This window comes from Hypomesus transpacificus, unplaced genomic scaffold, assembly GCF_021917145.1.
Source record: "Hypomesus transpacificus isolate Combined female unplaced genomic scaffold, fHypTra1 scaffold_214, whole genome shotgun sequence".
NCBI lineage: Eukaryota > Metazoa > Chordata > Actinopteri > Osmeriformes > Osmeridae > Hypomesus > Hypomesus transpacificus.
In genome coordinates, this window is record NW_025813753.1 from 186,052 (window position 1) to 198,533 (window position 12,482).

Sequence of the window (12,482 nt, forward strand, 5' to 3'; positions counted from 1 at the left end):
GTTCTCCGACATTCGGGCCCCTGTGGCCCCCCTGTATTCCTCCACATGCTGGGCCCCCTGTTGGGTCCACCTTTTGGGGGTACGGTATCATTGTGGAAACAGCACAGTGTGTGGAGTTTAGTCGGTACTGAGAGTATTTGCAGGATGGAAACTAAACCACATTAAATGTTTGGTTCCATAGTATATAGAGATGGGAAGGAAGTCAAGGAACAAAGTACAAATACTAGATTTTTCTGGTATCAGTACTTTACTTCAACATTTTTCTGAAAACTTTTGCGCCGTTTTTCATTTCCTGGCTATCACGCAAAACAAATGTAAGCTAGTCTACGAAGCGACCATGGAGCAAGGCAGAAGGCAACAAGAATAATGGCTAATGTTACGGATGAGACAGAGGTCATTAGTGATGTCGACATGACTGAGACTAGAGACATTCCTGATCACCCATGGCCATATATGAGGGATGTTCGACATTGTCTGCGTCAAAAAGAATTCATGGTGAATGCGCTGCATGTCTATAGTCCATAGTTTTTGTAGTAATGCATTAGTATGATGTGAGATCCAGTTACCAGCGTGACACTAAAACAGGTAGTAGTAATGGCTACTTTTTACTTAAGTACATGTCAGAGCCCATACTAAAAAGCGTAGTCAGCATTACAACCTATACCGGAGTCTTTTTAAACATTATCTGTACTTCTACTAGAGTGAAGGATGTGTGTACTTGTGCCGTCTTTCATGGTATAATACCGTGAAGGCCCACTGACACATTTCATATCATATCACTTTCATGCAGTGGACTGTTGCTGAGGAGAAGCCATTTCTAAGAACAAGGAACCAAAATCTTCCTGGTTTCTGTACCTTGCATGCTGAAGGAGATGATCTCCATCTGGGTGCCACTGTAACTTGAGTGTCAGGCTTCTATGAGGCCTTTCCTGTTCTTGCCTCACTGTGTCTCTGTTCCAACCACTGTGACCCAAAGCACCACCACAGCGGTATTCTGGTTACGGTCTGGTTATGCTGCTCTGAACATGCCTAGCTGCTTCACACACACACTCACACACACACACACACACACACTCTCTCACACACACACACATACAGGCCTCCTGATACATACACACACACACACAAATACAGAGGCCTCTTCATGCACACATAACCACCCCCCCCCCCTCCCAAGATACAACACTGGGCAGTTGCTGCAAAACAGGAAATTTCAGGTTTCCTCTGCTGTTTTTAGCAAGTTTGCAACATACTACTTCTGCATATGCTCACCCACACGCACACGCCCACACACACTCCCACATGCAGGTACACCAACACACACACCACACACACTCCCACATACACACACTCCCACATACACACACTACCACATAAAGAAACACTAACACACACACACAATACCACACACAGATACACCAACACACATACAAACACAACCACAACACACACACACCAACAAACACACACACAGATACACCAACACTCACACACACAGATACACCAACACTCACACACACAGATACACCAACACTCACACACACAGATACACCAACACTCACACACACAGATACACCAACACTCACACACACAGATACACCAACAAACACACACACAGATACACCAACACTCACACACATGCAAGCAACCTGAGAAACCTGAATGCACACAACGTCAGATGGCTGAGCGGTTAGGGAATTGGGCTATTAATCAGAAGGTTGCCAGTTCGATTCCTGGCCATGCAAAATGACGTTGTGTCCTTGGGCAAGGCACTTCACCCTATTTGCCTCGGGGGAAATGTCCCTGTACTTACTGTAAGTCACTCTGGATAAGAGCGTCTGCTAAATGACTACATGTAATGAGGTGAGAAACGTGAATACATACGTGGAACACCCCTCTTCCTCCCTCCTCCTCCACCTCTCTCCTTCCCTCCTCCTCCCTCCTCCTCCCCTTTTCCTCCCTCTTCCTTCCTCCTCCACCCCTCTTCCTCCCTCCTCTTCCTCCCTCCTCCACCCCTTTCTTTTACCTCCACCCTTATTGAGGCTTCAGATGATTTCCATCTCTATGAAGCATAGGGAGACTGGATCCACCAAGGCTTCATATGAAAATATTAAGACAACCTTTATGTTTATTTATTTTTTCTCCACTGTTATAAATCAAGGAAATAATTCATACATGGGTACACTATGATGCCATGCATCACTGTAATGTGGCTGACACAGCATTTGACAAAGACTCGTCTTAGTAAGGTGTGGGCCTCCAACATTTCTTCTTGATGGCTCTGGGCAGTGTTCCGGGCCTGAAGGTGAGCAGGCAGAGGGCTGAGATGCCGACAAGTGAGAGAGTGACGGACAGGAAGAGCAGCACATACCAGAAGACAGACTCCTCCCCCTCAGACTCACACGGAGGAGAGCTGAGCAGCTGCACCCTGTGAGTCCGCTCATCAAAGTCCTGGCACGTGACGTCCCAGCTATCAACCATCCTGAGTGCTTCCGTCCTCTCAAACGTCCAGTACCAGTCCAACCGACAGCAGTTGAACGGGTTCCCGATGAGTAGAACAGTCTGGAGGCTGGAGGCTAACGAGCTAGCCTGGCCGGTGGTCAGAGAGCTCAGTCTGTTGTTCCTGAGATCCAGACATGTCAACTGAAGACTCAGCAACGAGTCTGGGAGCTGTGTGAGAGTGTTTCCTGAAATGTTTAATGACTTGAGAAGGTGGAAAGGGGAGAAGTCAAAGTCTCGCAGGCCTGTGTTCCCTAAACCCAGATGCTGTAAAGTTTTACTCAAGCCCTGTAGGGCTGTAGGCTGGATGATGAGGTCAGGATTGTTGGAAAGTTCCAGGTGTGTGAGGGGAGTACCTGTGAAGGCTGAATCTGGGAGTGTCCCCAGGTGGCAACCTGCCAGTAGCAGCTGCTTCAGGGAGAGAATGTTCCTCCAGACCACACAGGAGGAGTCGTCCTGGTGCCCAGACAGGCAGACCCTCACAGGGTTGCTGCTTAGATCCACAGACGCCAGGCTGGGCAAAGAAGAGAACCACCAGGAGGGGAGTCTCTGCAGGCTGTTTTGACTCAGGTTCAGGTATGTCAGGTTACCCAGCTCTCCCACAGAACCCCCGCTGGCGCGAAGATCCGTCAGTTGGTTGTTACTCAGGTCTAGCTCGTATAAACTCCCTGGAAGCTGTTCCCTGGAGAGGTCCAGAACCTCCAAGCAGTTGGTCCCCATCTTCAGCCGGGTGAGAATGGGCATGCTGCCCACAAAGCCCTGGGGAAGGTAGGAGACCTGGTTCCAGCTGAGGTCCAGCAGCTCCAGGGAGGAGATGTCCCCGTACAGGTCATCTGACCAGAGCCGTGCCATCACACTGCTCAGGTTGCCCCCCAGGTTGTAGAAGTAAATGCTGGTGGTCCAGTTGGAGGTGGCGTTGCTGTCGAGGTGCTCGTAGAAGCTCAGCCTGTTCCTGGAGAGGTGGAGGTTCCGGAGGTGGCTGCGGGCGGGCAGGAAGGGGAAGAACAGCAGCCTGTTGTCCGACAAATCTAAGGTCTCCAGCTGGAATGTCTCCTCCAGGTCCTGGTTGGAGATGAACCACTCTAGGGAGTTGTGGCTGACGTTCAGGACCAGCAGCTGAACCATCTGGAAGTTGAGCAGGCAAGGCAGATAGTTAAAGGCCAGGTTGAGTCTTTGGAGCCTGTGCATGTGGACGAAGGCCCCGTCAATCTCAAACAGAGAGTTCCTCTGCAAGTCCAGTTCCCGGAGCAGGTGCATGTCCCTGAAGGACCGCTCGTCCAGCCGCAGCAGCAGGTTCCTGGACAGGTTCAGGTGCTCCACCCATGTCAGGTTCTGGAGGAGTACTGAGGCCATGTCCTCCGTCAGCCCATTATCGGAGAGATCCAGAACTCGGAGTTGCGAGAGTGACGTCAACGCGTGGCTGGTTTCCTGGTACCCGACGTGAAGGTTGTTGACGGCAAAGTTAAGGTGTTCAATGAGAGGTGTGTGGGAGAAGAATTTGGAGCCCACTGTTTCTAACTGGTTGTCAGCGCAGCTGAGGGTGTGGAGGGCGGGGTAGCTGGGGCCGTTCTGCAGCATCCGGATGTGATTGTGGTTTAGATGAAGCTCCTCTATGAAGCCAGGCAGGCCAAGGGGCACCGAGGACAGCTGGCCGTGGTTACAGAGAGCTGCCGTCTGAACCTGAAGAGAGTAAAAGAAGAATGATGATCTAGTTCAGTTAGCTTGAGAGAGGTCTAAGAGGTGGTGGCTGCAATCACTACTTCCTTGTAAGTAAGTGTGGAATCTTAAGGCTCTGTCACACCATAAAATTCTGGTCAACGTTATCTGAACGTTCCTATCATTTAATTTCGAGCGTTGTAGGGCGAGGTGGACACATCTGTCGTGTGATTAACGTGTGACTAACGCATGACTAGCGTGGGACTGACGCATGAGGAGTGTGTAACAGCAACCAAGTAAGACACCCCTGACTAACGTGTGAATAACGACAGAGTAGCGTTTTGCTGGTTTGTGGGTTTTATGGTCAAACGGTATAAAACGCTGGATGAATAACAACCAACTAACGCCAGGATAACGACTGACTAACGATAGCCAAACGCGTGCAATGTTAGTCAAACATTCCACAAACGTTCTTCAGCGTTATCCAGCATTTAAAATTAAATGTTGAAGAACGCTGGTCTCCATCAGAATCAGAAGGGATTTTATTCGCCATGAATGTTTGCACAAACAAGGAATTTACTTTGGCAGGGAGGTGCATACATTAAACATACAGGAATATTGAAACTTAAATATGTGTTCTAACTATACAAAAGGAGCAAAGTCTAGCTAATATTTAAGGGGGTCTAGCTAATACTAAGGGGAATAAAAAATAAAAAAATATATATAAGTAGCCATAATTTACAATTCAACCTAAATGAGAGTTCCATGAGAACTTTTGTATGTTCAAAAGTTTTTTTTTGGACCAGCGTTCTCCACCGATTACCAGCATCACCAGCGTCCACACAACGCTCTTCTGGCGCTACACCAGCGACCATGGACGATTATCAACGTTTCTTCTAACGTCATAGAACGTTGACTAGAACGTTATGGTGTGACGGGGCCTTTAGATAGATGTTGTGGTAGCGTGCTCTCTATCTTGCCCCATCAACCACAGAGTATGCTGCAGTTCAAACAAAGTCAAGTTAAATTTGTAATATTTTGTGCAGAGTGAGGATAAGCTCATAAGTAGGCTAGAAAAGCTCTCAAATTCATAACCCACAAACTGCAGAGCATTTGTTTAAGGTAAAATCAAATATGATGGATTTGTAGCGTGTTAGCGAGACTCAAATTTACATTCTTCAAAACTGTAGTTCCTTCTCTGATTTGGGTTCCAGATAACTTTTTCCTGGTAAGGTCACGATATGTTTATCTTGTTGTAGGGTCAGTCTTCACACAATATCTTAGTCAGTCAACACTGAGCATGGCTTCTGAGAGTAAAGATCTCACCAGTCTGCAGGAGTCAGGGTGAGGATGGGAGCTGGTCGGCACCAGCTGGCCTGAGAGGAGGAAGAGGAGGGGAGGGAGGAAGACAACCATCTTCACATCTTCACTGGGAACGAGAGGAGAACATGATGAGAGGAAGAGAGGGAAGAGGAGACAGAGAGGGGAAGACAGAGAGGGGGAGGAGAGGAGGAACAGTGGAGAGGAGGAGAGGACTCTTAGAGGAGGACAGGTGAAGAGGAGAGGGTCTATACTATGGGCCATGAAGGAGGAGAGGAGAGGGTCTATACTATGGGCCATGAAGGAGGAGAGGGTCTATACTATGGGCCATGAAGGAGGAGAGGAGAGGGTCTATACTATGGGCCATGAAGGAGGAGAGGGTCTATACTATGGGCCATGAAGGAGGAGAGGAGAGGGTCTATACTATGGGCCATGAAGGAGGAGAGGAGAGGGTCTATACTATGGGCCATGAAGGAGGAGAGAAGAGGGTCTATACTATGGGCCATGGAGGAGGAGAGAAGAGGGTCTATACTATGGGCCATGAAGGAGGAGAGGGTCTATACTATGGGCCATGAAGGAGGAGAGGAGAGAGTCTATACTATGGGCCATGAAGGAGGAGAGGAGAGAGTCTATACTGTGGGCCATGAAGGAGGAGAGGAGAGGGTCTATACTATGGGCCATGGAGGAGAGAAGAGAGTCTATACTATGGGCCATGGTTGAAATTAACCTATGACCTAAATTAAAAATATCCAGATATAAACATTTCAAAAACCAGGTCCACTGGTCAGAAGTTTAATGATGACAGGTCTTTCTGAACACACAGACTGAGGGTTGTATGTGAAATTAATAGTTCTGCACCAATACTACTATTAACCTTAAACTTATTTTATGTATTAAAATAATTCACTGAATTAACCATGATGTTAGTTTTTACAGTTTTACTTCTAATTCGATCATGCATGTTGAATACTCAGTCCAGAAGTAATATTACACCAAAACGTTTAGTAATGTTTCATAACATCCGTGATCATAAATAATGTAATAAATGAACAATTAATTTAGGTTAGGCCAGAGTAAACATTTTAAGATGTTTGTTGTCTAGAATATACAGTTAGTACAGATAAAAACCCTTGGGAATTGTTCAAATGTTTAATATATATATATATGTATGACACCTAGTCTTCACGCAGTCCAACAAACGATACATGAATACAAGCTGCTGAAGCTCCTAGAGTATGAGTTGTCCTAACCCTATCATCCTAACCAGCATCATTTCTATAATGAAATACAATACACTTTGTCACAATATTACTATTATATTATTAGAATATGTCTATGGTAGATCCACCAACAGCCTTGCAGGTAGAATCCCAGGAGTTTCTGTCCTGTGCAGGACTCGTCTCATCCTTACCCTGGCGGTTAGGTGTGGGTGTCCGTCGTCACCACCGATGGGGTCCTGACCATGTCTCTGGCTGTCGTCGTAGCTGACAGCGCTGGTGTGCTTGTTCATACGTGGAAGCAAATGCTCTGAACTGAGACTTCACTATTTGCGGAAGCAGGCAGGCAAGCAACGGAAACCAAGTCACATGGACAACTGAGATCACGAAGCGTCCACAAGCACAGGGCCAAAATAGTTTTTGAAACTAGCTGGTAAATGTTGTGGTATTAGTTTGTCAATTGACACACCAAAATTAGTGTTCTTCCTGCCAAAATATTAATGACTTAATATGTAGCCCGTCAAGAAAGGCATTTATTAGAAACTTGTTTTGGCTTTTACTCAAACGAGGCAGCGGCCCCTGTTGTAAGAATCGACTTGTTACTGTACTGTATGGTGCAGCAAAGTCATTTTCACTCATCAACCACAAAACCGTACTATTATCACACCCTTCTCACCAGGGCTCTGTCGCAGGTTTTGATCATGAGATACAATGGAGAGGAAACCACTCAGAGCTAACACCCTTCCTGCCTCTCTTGCTCCCCCTCCCCCTCTCTCCCCCTTTCGCTCCCCCTCCTTCTCCCTCGCTCCCTGTCCCCCTCTCTCCCTCTCTCTATATTTCTCCCTCTTAGATTCCCCCTCTCTCCCTCCTTTTTTCTCCCTCTTACTCTCCCCCTCCCCCCCCTCTCTCTCCTTCTCCCTCCTCTCGCTCCCCCTCTCTCCTTTTCCCCCCCTCTCTCTCCTTCCCTCTCTCTACCCCTCATGCAGCTAGTTTCACTGTTACAACCAAAACCCACATTCTCTTTTACGCATTCTCAACCCACTAATTTCACTGTAGCTGAAGTGTGGTCATATGGATGCCAATCAGCCAGACCTGCTTTCCTGCTAGTCAAGGCTGGGCTGGTCATGGTTCATGGCTGCTAGTGTAATCAACTGTACACTGTATCCTATGGTATGGTTACTATATGGTATGGTACTGTATCCATGTACGCTGTGATGGTAAATGACCAGTTAATTGGAAGCTAGGTCCCATTTGGGCTTGGAAGACCAGAGCAAATTTTGTTGCGAGCAGGGATCGTAGAGAGCAGGGTTTGTAGAGAGCAGGGTTCGTAGAGAGCAGGGTTCGTAGAGAACAGGGATCGTAGAGAGTAGGGTTCGTTGACAGCAGGGTTCCTAGAGAGCAGGGATCGTAGAGAGTAGGGTTCGTTGACAGCAGGGTTCCTAGAGAGCAGGGATCGTAGAGAGCAGGGTTCGTAGAGAGCAGGGATCGTAGAGAGTAGGGTTCGTTGACAGCAGGGTTCGTTGACAGCAGGGTTTGCCAAGAGCAGGGTTCAGAAGAGCAGTAGAGAAGAGCAGGTTCAGTGTGTTTCTAAGGAGTTTTTCACTGGGAGGCTCTCATGGACGCAGTGGCAGCTTCCAACCACCAGATGGGGCACTGGGATGGGGTTACTTATAGACATGAATTCTGGATCTTTGATAACACATGGGTAGATGGAATTTCTCAATGGTCAAAAAATATGTTTTTTAAATTCAGCATATCATGTTTCACCAAGAAGAGCCACATTTAGCAATACACTGAATAACAGTTTGGCATCTCTAAAGTTCCTACTGCCTCATTTCTGAAGGCTGCATCATCAAAGGACATGTGCAGCAATAGCTTTGCCAAATAAATAAGTTAAGCAACAACCCAGACGCTTCATTGACTGGCACCATCTAGACTTTAATAGAGCTAAAGTTATGAGGAAGCTAAGGCTTCATGGCTGCATCCACAGTCGCACTGATAAAACCTCTCAATAAATAGCATGATATATAACACCATAGTAGCAGGGATGCAGTTCCAGACAGCTCACACACTCCCCTCCCTGTTAACCGTCCACTGAAGCTAACCCTGACCATAAGCTTAACCCTGCAGCAAGATTGACCAGTGCTGCTGGCCGGCAGTACTGGCACTCCTCATAGCTCCCTGGAGGAACAGGCCTCCATTTTAGTTTGGCATGAGGTCATCACATAAGCCTTAATGTCAGTTACATTTGTTTGGAGATAAATACACAGATACTGCCACGTTGTACAATAGGTATTATTAGGACGTGCAATTCTTTCATCTACTGTCATGATTTAAACTTCTTTACACTCAAAACGAAAATATGCTCTCTGACTTCAACAGTGATCTCAAGTCCATATGAGTCCATGTTCATAAACATGGATCCAGATCTGAACCTCTAAAGTCCATAGTGACAGGAAACCTGTATGTCTTCTCCTTCTGTATGGGAGCAGGGCATCTGCCAGGGTTTTTGTGGACGGTGAGATGGAACTTTGCTTTTTTTGTTTGCTTTGCCTCAAAGCAACTATCAAATGAGATGCAGGATGTCCTTTTAAACGAACGTCCCATCATGTAATCACAACATGGCTCATGCAGCTTCTGCGTTGTATTTGGTTTGGCTCTTTTAAATGGACACAAATCCTCAATATTCAATAGTGTTACTTCATAAATGTTCAAAATAAAATGTTAATAAAGTCCTTCCATCACATAAATAAAAAGGTCCTGCAGCTGATGTGTGTACAACCACTGGGAGACAGAAACACTTCTGACATAACACCCCCCAACCCTCTGGTCTACTGGGTTCTGTTCCCTCGTGGTGTGGAATGTCAACACCTCTTCATCCGTCTGCAGCGTGATTCTCCCTGACACCTGGCCCAGGTGCACTAGCCATCCAGGGGTTTGCCCAGGTATACCATGGTGACCTCGGTGTTGCCGTAGACGGCGGAGACGGCGGGGAACAGGCAGGCTTTAGGCAGCCCTCGGAAGGCCACGCCCAGAAACTCAAAGCCTCTCTCGAAGGCCAGTGTCTTGTCGTCCATGTCCAGGATCACGCGGATCCGCTCCCCGATCTAAGGAGCGACACAGCGGAGAGGTAACGTGGTAACACAGCCACACTGGAGATTTAACGTGCTAACACAGCCACACTGGAGAGTTAACGTGCTAACACAGCCTCACTGGAGAGTTAACGTGCTAACACCGCCACACTGGAGAGTTAACGTGCTAACACAGCCTCACTGGAGAGTTAACGTGCTAACACAGCCTCACTGGAGAGTTAACGTGCTAACACTGCCTATCTGGAGAGTTAACGTGCTAACACAGCCTCACTGGAGAGTTAACGTGGTAACACAGCCTATCTGGAGAGTTAACGTGCTAACACAGCCTCACTGGAGAGTTAACGTGCTAACACAGCCTCACTGGAGAGTTAACGTGGTAACACAGCCTCACTGGAGATTTAACGTGCTAACACAGCCACACTGGAGAGTTAACGTGGTAACACAGCCTCACTGGAGAGTTAACGTGGTAACACAGCCACACTGGAGAGTTAACGTGCTAACACAGCCTCACTGGAGAGTTAACGTGGTAACACAGCCTCACTGGAGAGTTAACGTGGTAACACAGCCACACTGGAGAGTTGACGTGGTAACACAGCCACACTGGAGAGTTAACGTTGTAACACAGCCTCACTGGAGAGTTAACGTGCTAACACAGCCTCACTGGAGAGTTAACGTGGTAACACAACCTATCTGGAGAGTAACGCACATCATACAGCTACATCATATATCAGACTGAGCATAAATACAGACTGTTAACTCTTAGGACTAAGCACTTATTCACCCTTAATCTTGTGCTGTACTCTCTCTACAAATGTACTATTTGTATGTGGCATAAAAACGTCTGCTAGATGAACAGAATGAGTTGTAGACATGGTGTCGCTGAGTACCTGGTATTTGGGGGCATTGTTGCACTGGGGGAAGTTTCCATTGACCTCTCCGTTGTGCAGCAGGCTATTGTCAACCAGGTTCCAGCCCCAGCTCTGGTCGTCGCTGCCCAGCAGAGCCACGTAGCCCTGGCACTGCATGGCGGCACGCTTGGTGGCGATGCCGATCACTGCCACGGTGCCCAGGGGCCCCTCCCACCACACCTCCCAGGCGTGCCGGCCCTCAGAGAAGCCAATCTTGGCGCGCGCGCCATCCGTGCTCTGGGCGATGGGGTTGCGGTGGAGAGTGAAGCCGTTCTTCTTCACGTACACGTTCCGCGAACAGTCGTGGGAACTCAGAGCGTGCTGGGACGCCTTGAGCTGGCGGGTGAGAGCAGAGGTCACAAGACCCCTCAATATAGTGTGAACAGGTCACAGGACACAGGTCACATGACACCAACATGGTACTTATAGGTCACATGATCAGAGCTAGGGTTAGATAGTACATGGCTGCTACTGAATATCAGAAGGACAAGATCATTTGAATGCTCAGGTTCTCAAATCTGAATCTGAATTTCAGCAACAAATATTCACAAAGCTATTAACGTGGTCATATGTCACCTTGAGGCGTTTCACATGTCAATAAACAAATGCATGGAAAACTCCTGTTGCAAGTTTCACAATGTAGCATGCATTCTCCCGTTGCGTTGACAGCATACATAGACAGTAAATGTAGACTGAAGACTACTGCATCTTAAAGCAGTTCAAATAACAAACATGAACCTACCTTCCCCTTGTACGTAGGAATATTGCAGAGAATGTCGGAGCGTAGCGCCTCGTCGCTGAGTGAGCGTGCGGCGAGACACCGCCACACCTCGCTGTTCTCGTCTGCCAGACAGTTGTTCCAGTGCCAGCACACTAACGAGCATCGCATTAAATCATACAGGTCCAGATAAGAGAACACATGCTCGAGAACACGGCTGGGTAGTCTGCCCGCCACTCCGCAGCCTCCGCCCAAGGCGCCATAGCTGGACCCCGCTGAACTGCTGCTGGCGGCGGCTGCGCTGATGCAAGAGGACGCCCCTCCGGTGGCCGCTCCTGACATTTTCTAACTCGTAGTAGACACTGACCCCCGGAATGTATTAGCGGCAGCAGTTATTGCTTTCTGCAATGATAAAAAATCCACATTTCGTAATCAGTGCGGCTAAATCACAGCGGTAATGTAGTATAGCTTGAAATGCGGTGGGCCTTATCTGGTTCGTAAACGGGGAAGCGATCCAACTCGAGCGTGAACGTCCCGGAAATGCGTGCACGACAATGGAGTCCACTAATCTTAAAATGAATGAAATTTGTGATTTGCTTATATTATAAGGTGGGCTCGCAGATATTGTGTAGGCTATTGTAAAAAAAAAAAAAAAACCGACAGTAAAAAAATGAATAATGTTTTGCATGTAGGTCTATTGTGGTTAAACAGTAGGCTACAATCAGTCTGACAGTTTCATAAATCTGATCTTCAGTCAGTTAAAAAAGGGTAATGGTGATTCTAGATCGGCATGAAAAACGCAGCAAGATCAAATAGGCTGCACTTCGGAAAAACGCTGACATTGAGGTTAAGTATTAAATAGTGAACGTCAAGGTTGATGGGTATTTTTAGCTAAATTGCCTAAAGGATGTTCTGCAAGATTTGCTCATTTATGTTTGATAGGCTAATATCGATATGATGCATACATTCAGTTATACATTCAGTTGTCAGCTGGTTGATCATGTGTTACAATAAGTATTGTTTTCAAAATATTTCTTTTCGGCACTTTTTCAATACCTCAACACTGAGGGAG

The 12,482-nt window shown here is 47.2% G+C and overlaps 2 protein-coding genes across 2 annotated transcripts; both read right to left on the reverse strand.

Moving 5' to 3' along the window:
• Nucleotides 1–2,116: 2,116 nt before the first annotated feature.
• On the reverse strand, nt 2,117–7,435 carry nrros (negative regulator of reactive oxygen species). The gene is made up of 3 exons (XM_047014022.1): nt 6,887–7,435; nt 5,482–5,584; nt 2,117–4,179 (listed from the first exon to the last, which is right to left on the reverse strand). The coding sequence occupies exons 2-3, from the start codon at nt 5,569–5,571 to the stop codon at nt 2,242–2,244; spliced, it is 2,028 nt and encodes a 675-aa protein (XP_046869978.1). The 5' UTR covers nt 5,572–5,584; nt 6,887–7,435; the 3' UTR covers nt 2,117–2,241.
• Nucleotides 7,436–8,609: 1,174 nt separating this feature from the next.
• fbxo45 (F-box protein 45) lies at nt 8,610–11,954 on the reverse strand. The gene is made up of 3 exons (XM_047014024.1): nt 11,435–11,954; nt 10,672–11,028; nt 8,610–9,799 (listed from the first exon to the last, which is right to left on the reverse strand). The coding sequence occupies exons 1-3, from the start codon at nt 11,750–11,752 to the stop codon at nt 9,614–9,616; spliced, it is 861 nt and encodes a 286-aa protein (XP_046869980.1). The 5' UTR covers nt 11,753–11,954; the 3' UTR covers nt 8,610–9,613.
• Nucleotides 11,955–12,482: the final 528 nt, after the last annotated feature.

Excerpts from the sequence above, each read along its gene's own strand:
- nrros (XM_047014022.1), bottom strand. The coding sequence starts at position 5,571 with ATGGTTGTCTTCCTCCCTCCCCTCCTCTTCCTCCTCTCAGGCCAGCTG. Across the intron at positions 4,180-5,481 it reads ACCCTGACTCCTGCAGACTG|GTTCAGACGGCAGCTCTCTG; the intron begins GTGAGATCTTTA and ends TACTCTCTTCAG.
- fbxo45 (XM_047014024.1), bottom strand. The coding sequence starts at position 11,752 with ATGTCAGGAGCGGCCACCGGAGGGGCGTCCTCTTGCATCAGCGCAGCC. Across the intron at positions 11,029-11,434 it reads TTCCTACGTACAAGGGGAAG|CTCAAGGCGTCCCAGCACGC; the intron begins GTAGGTTCATGT and ends CTCACCCGCCAG. Across the intron at positions 9,800-10,671 it reads ACAATGCCCCCAAATACCAG|ATCGGGGAGCGGATCCGCGT; the intron begins GTACTCAGCGAC and ends GTCGCTCCTTAG.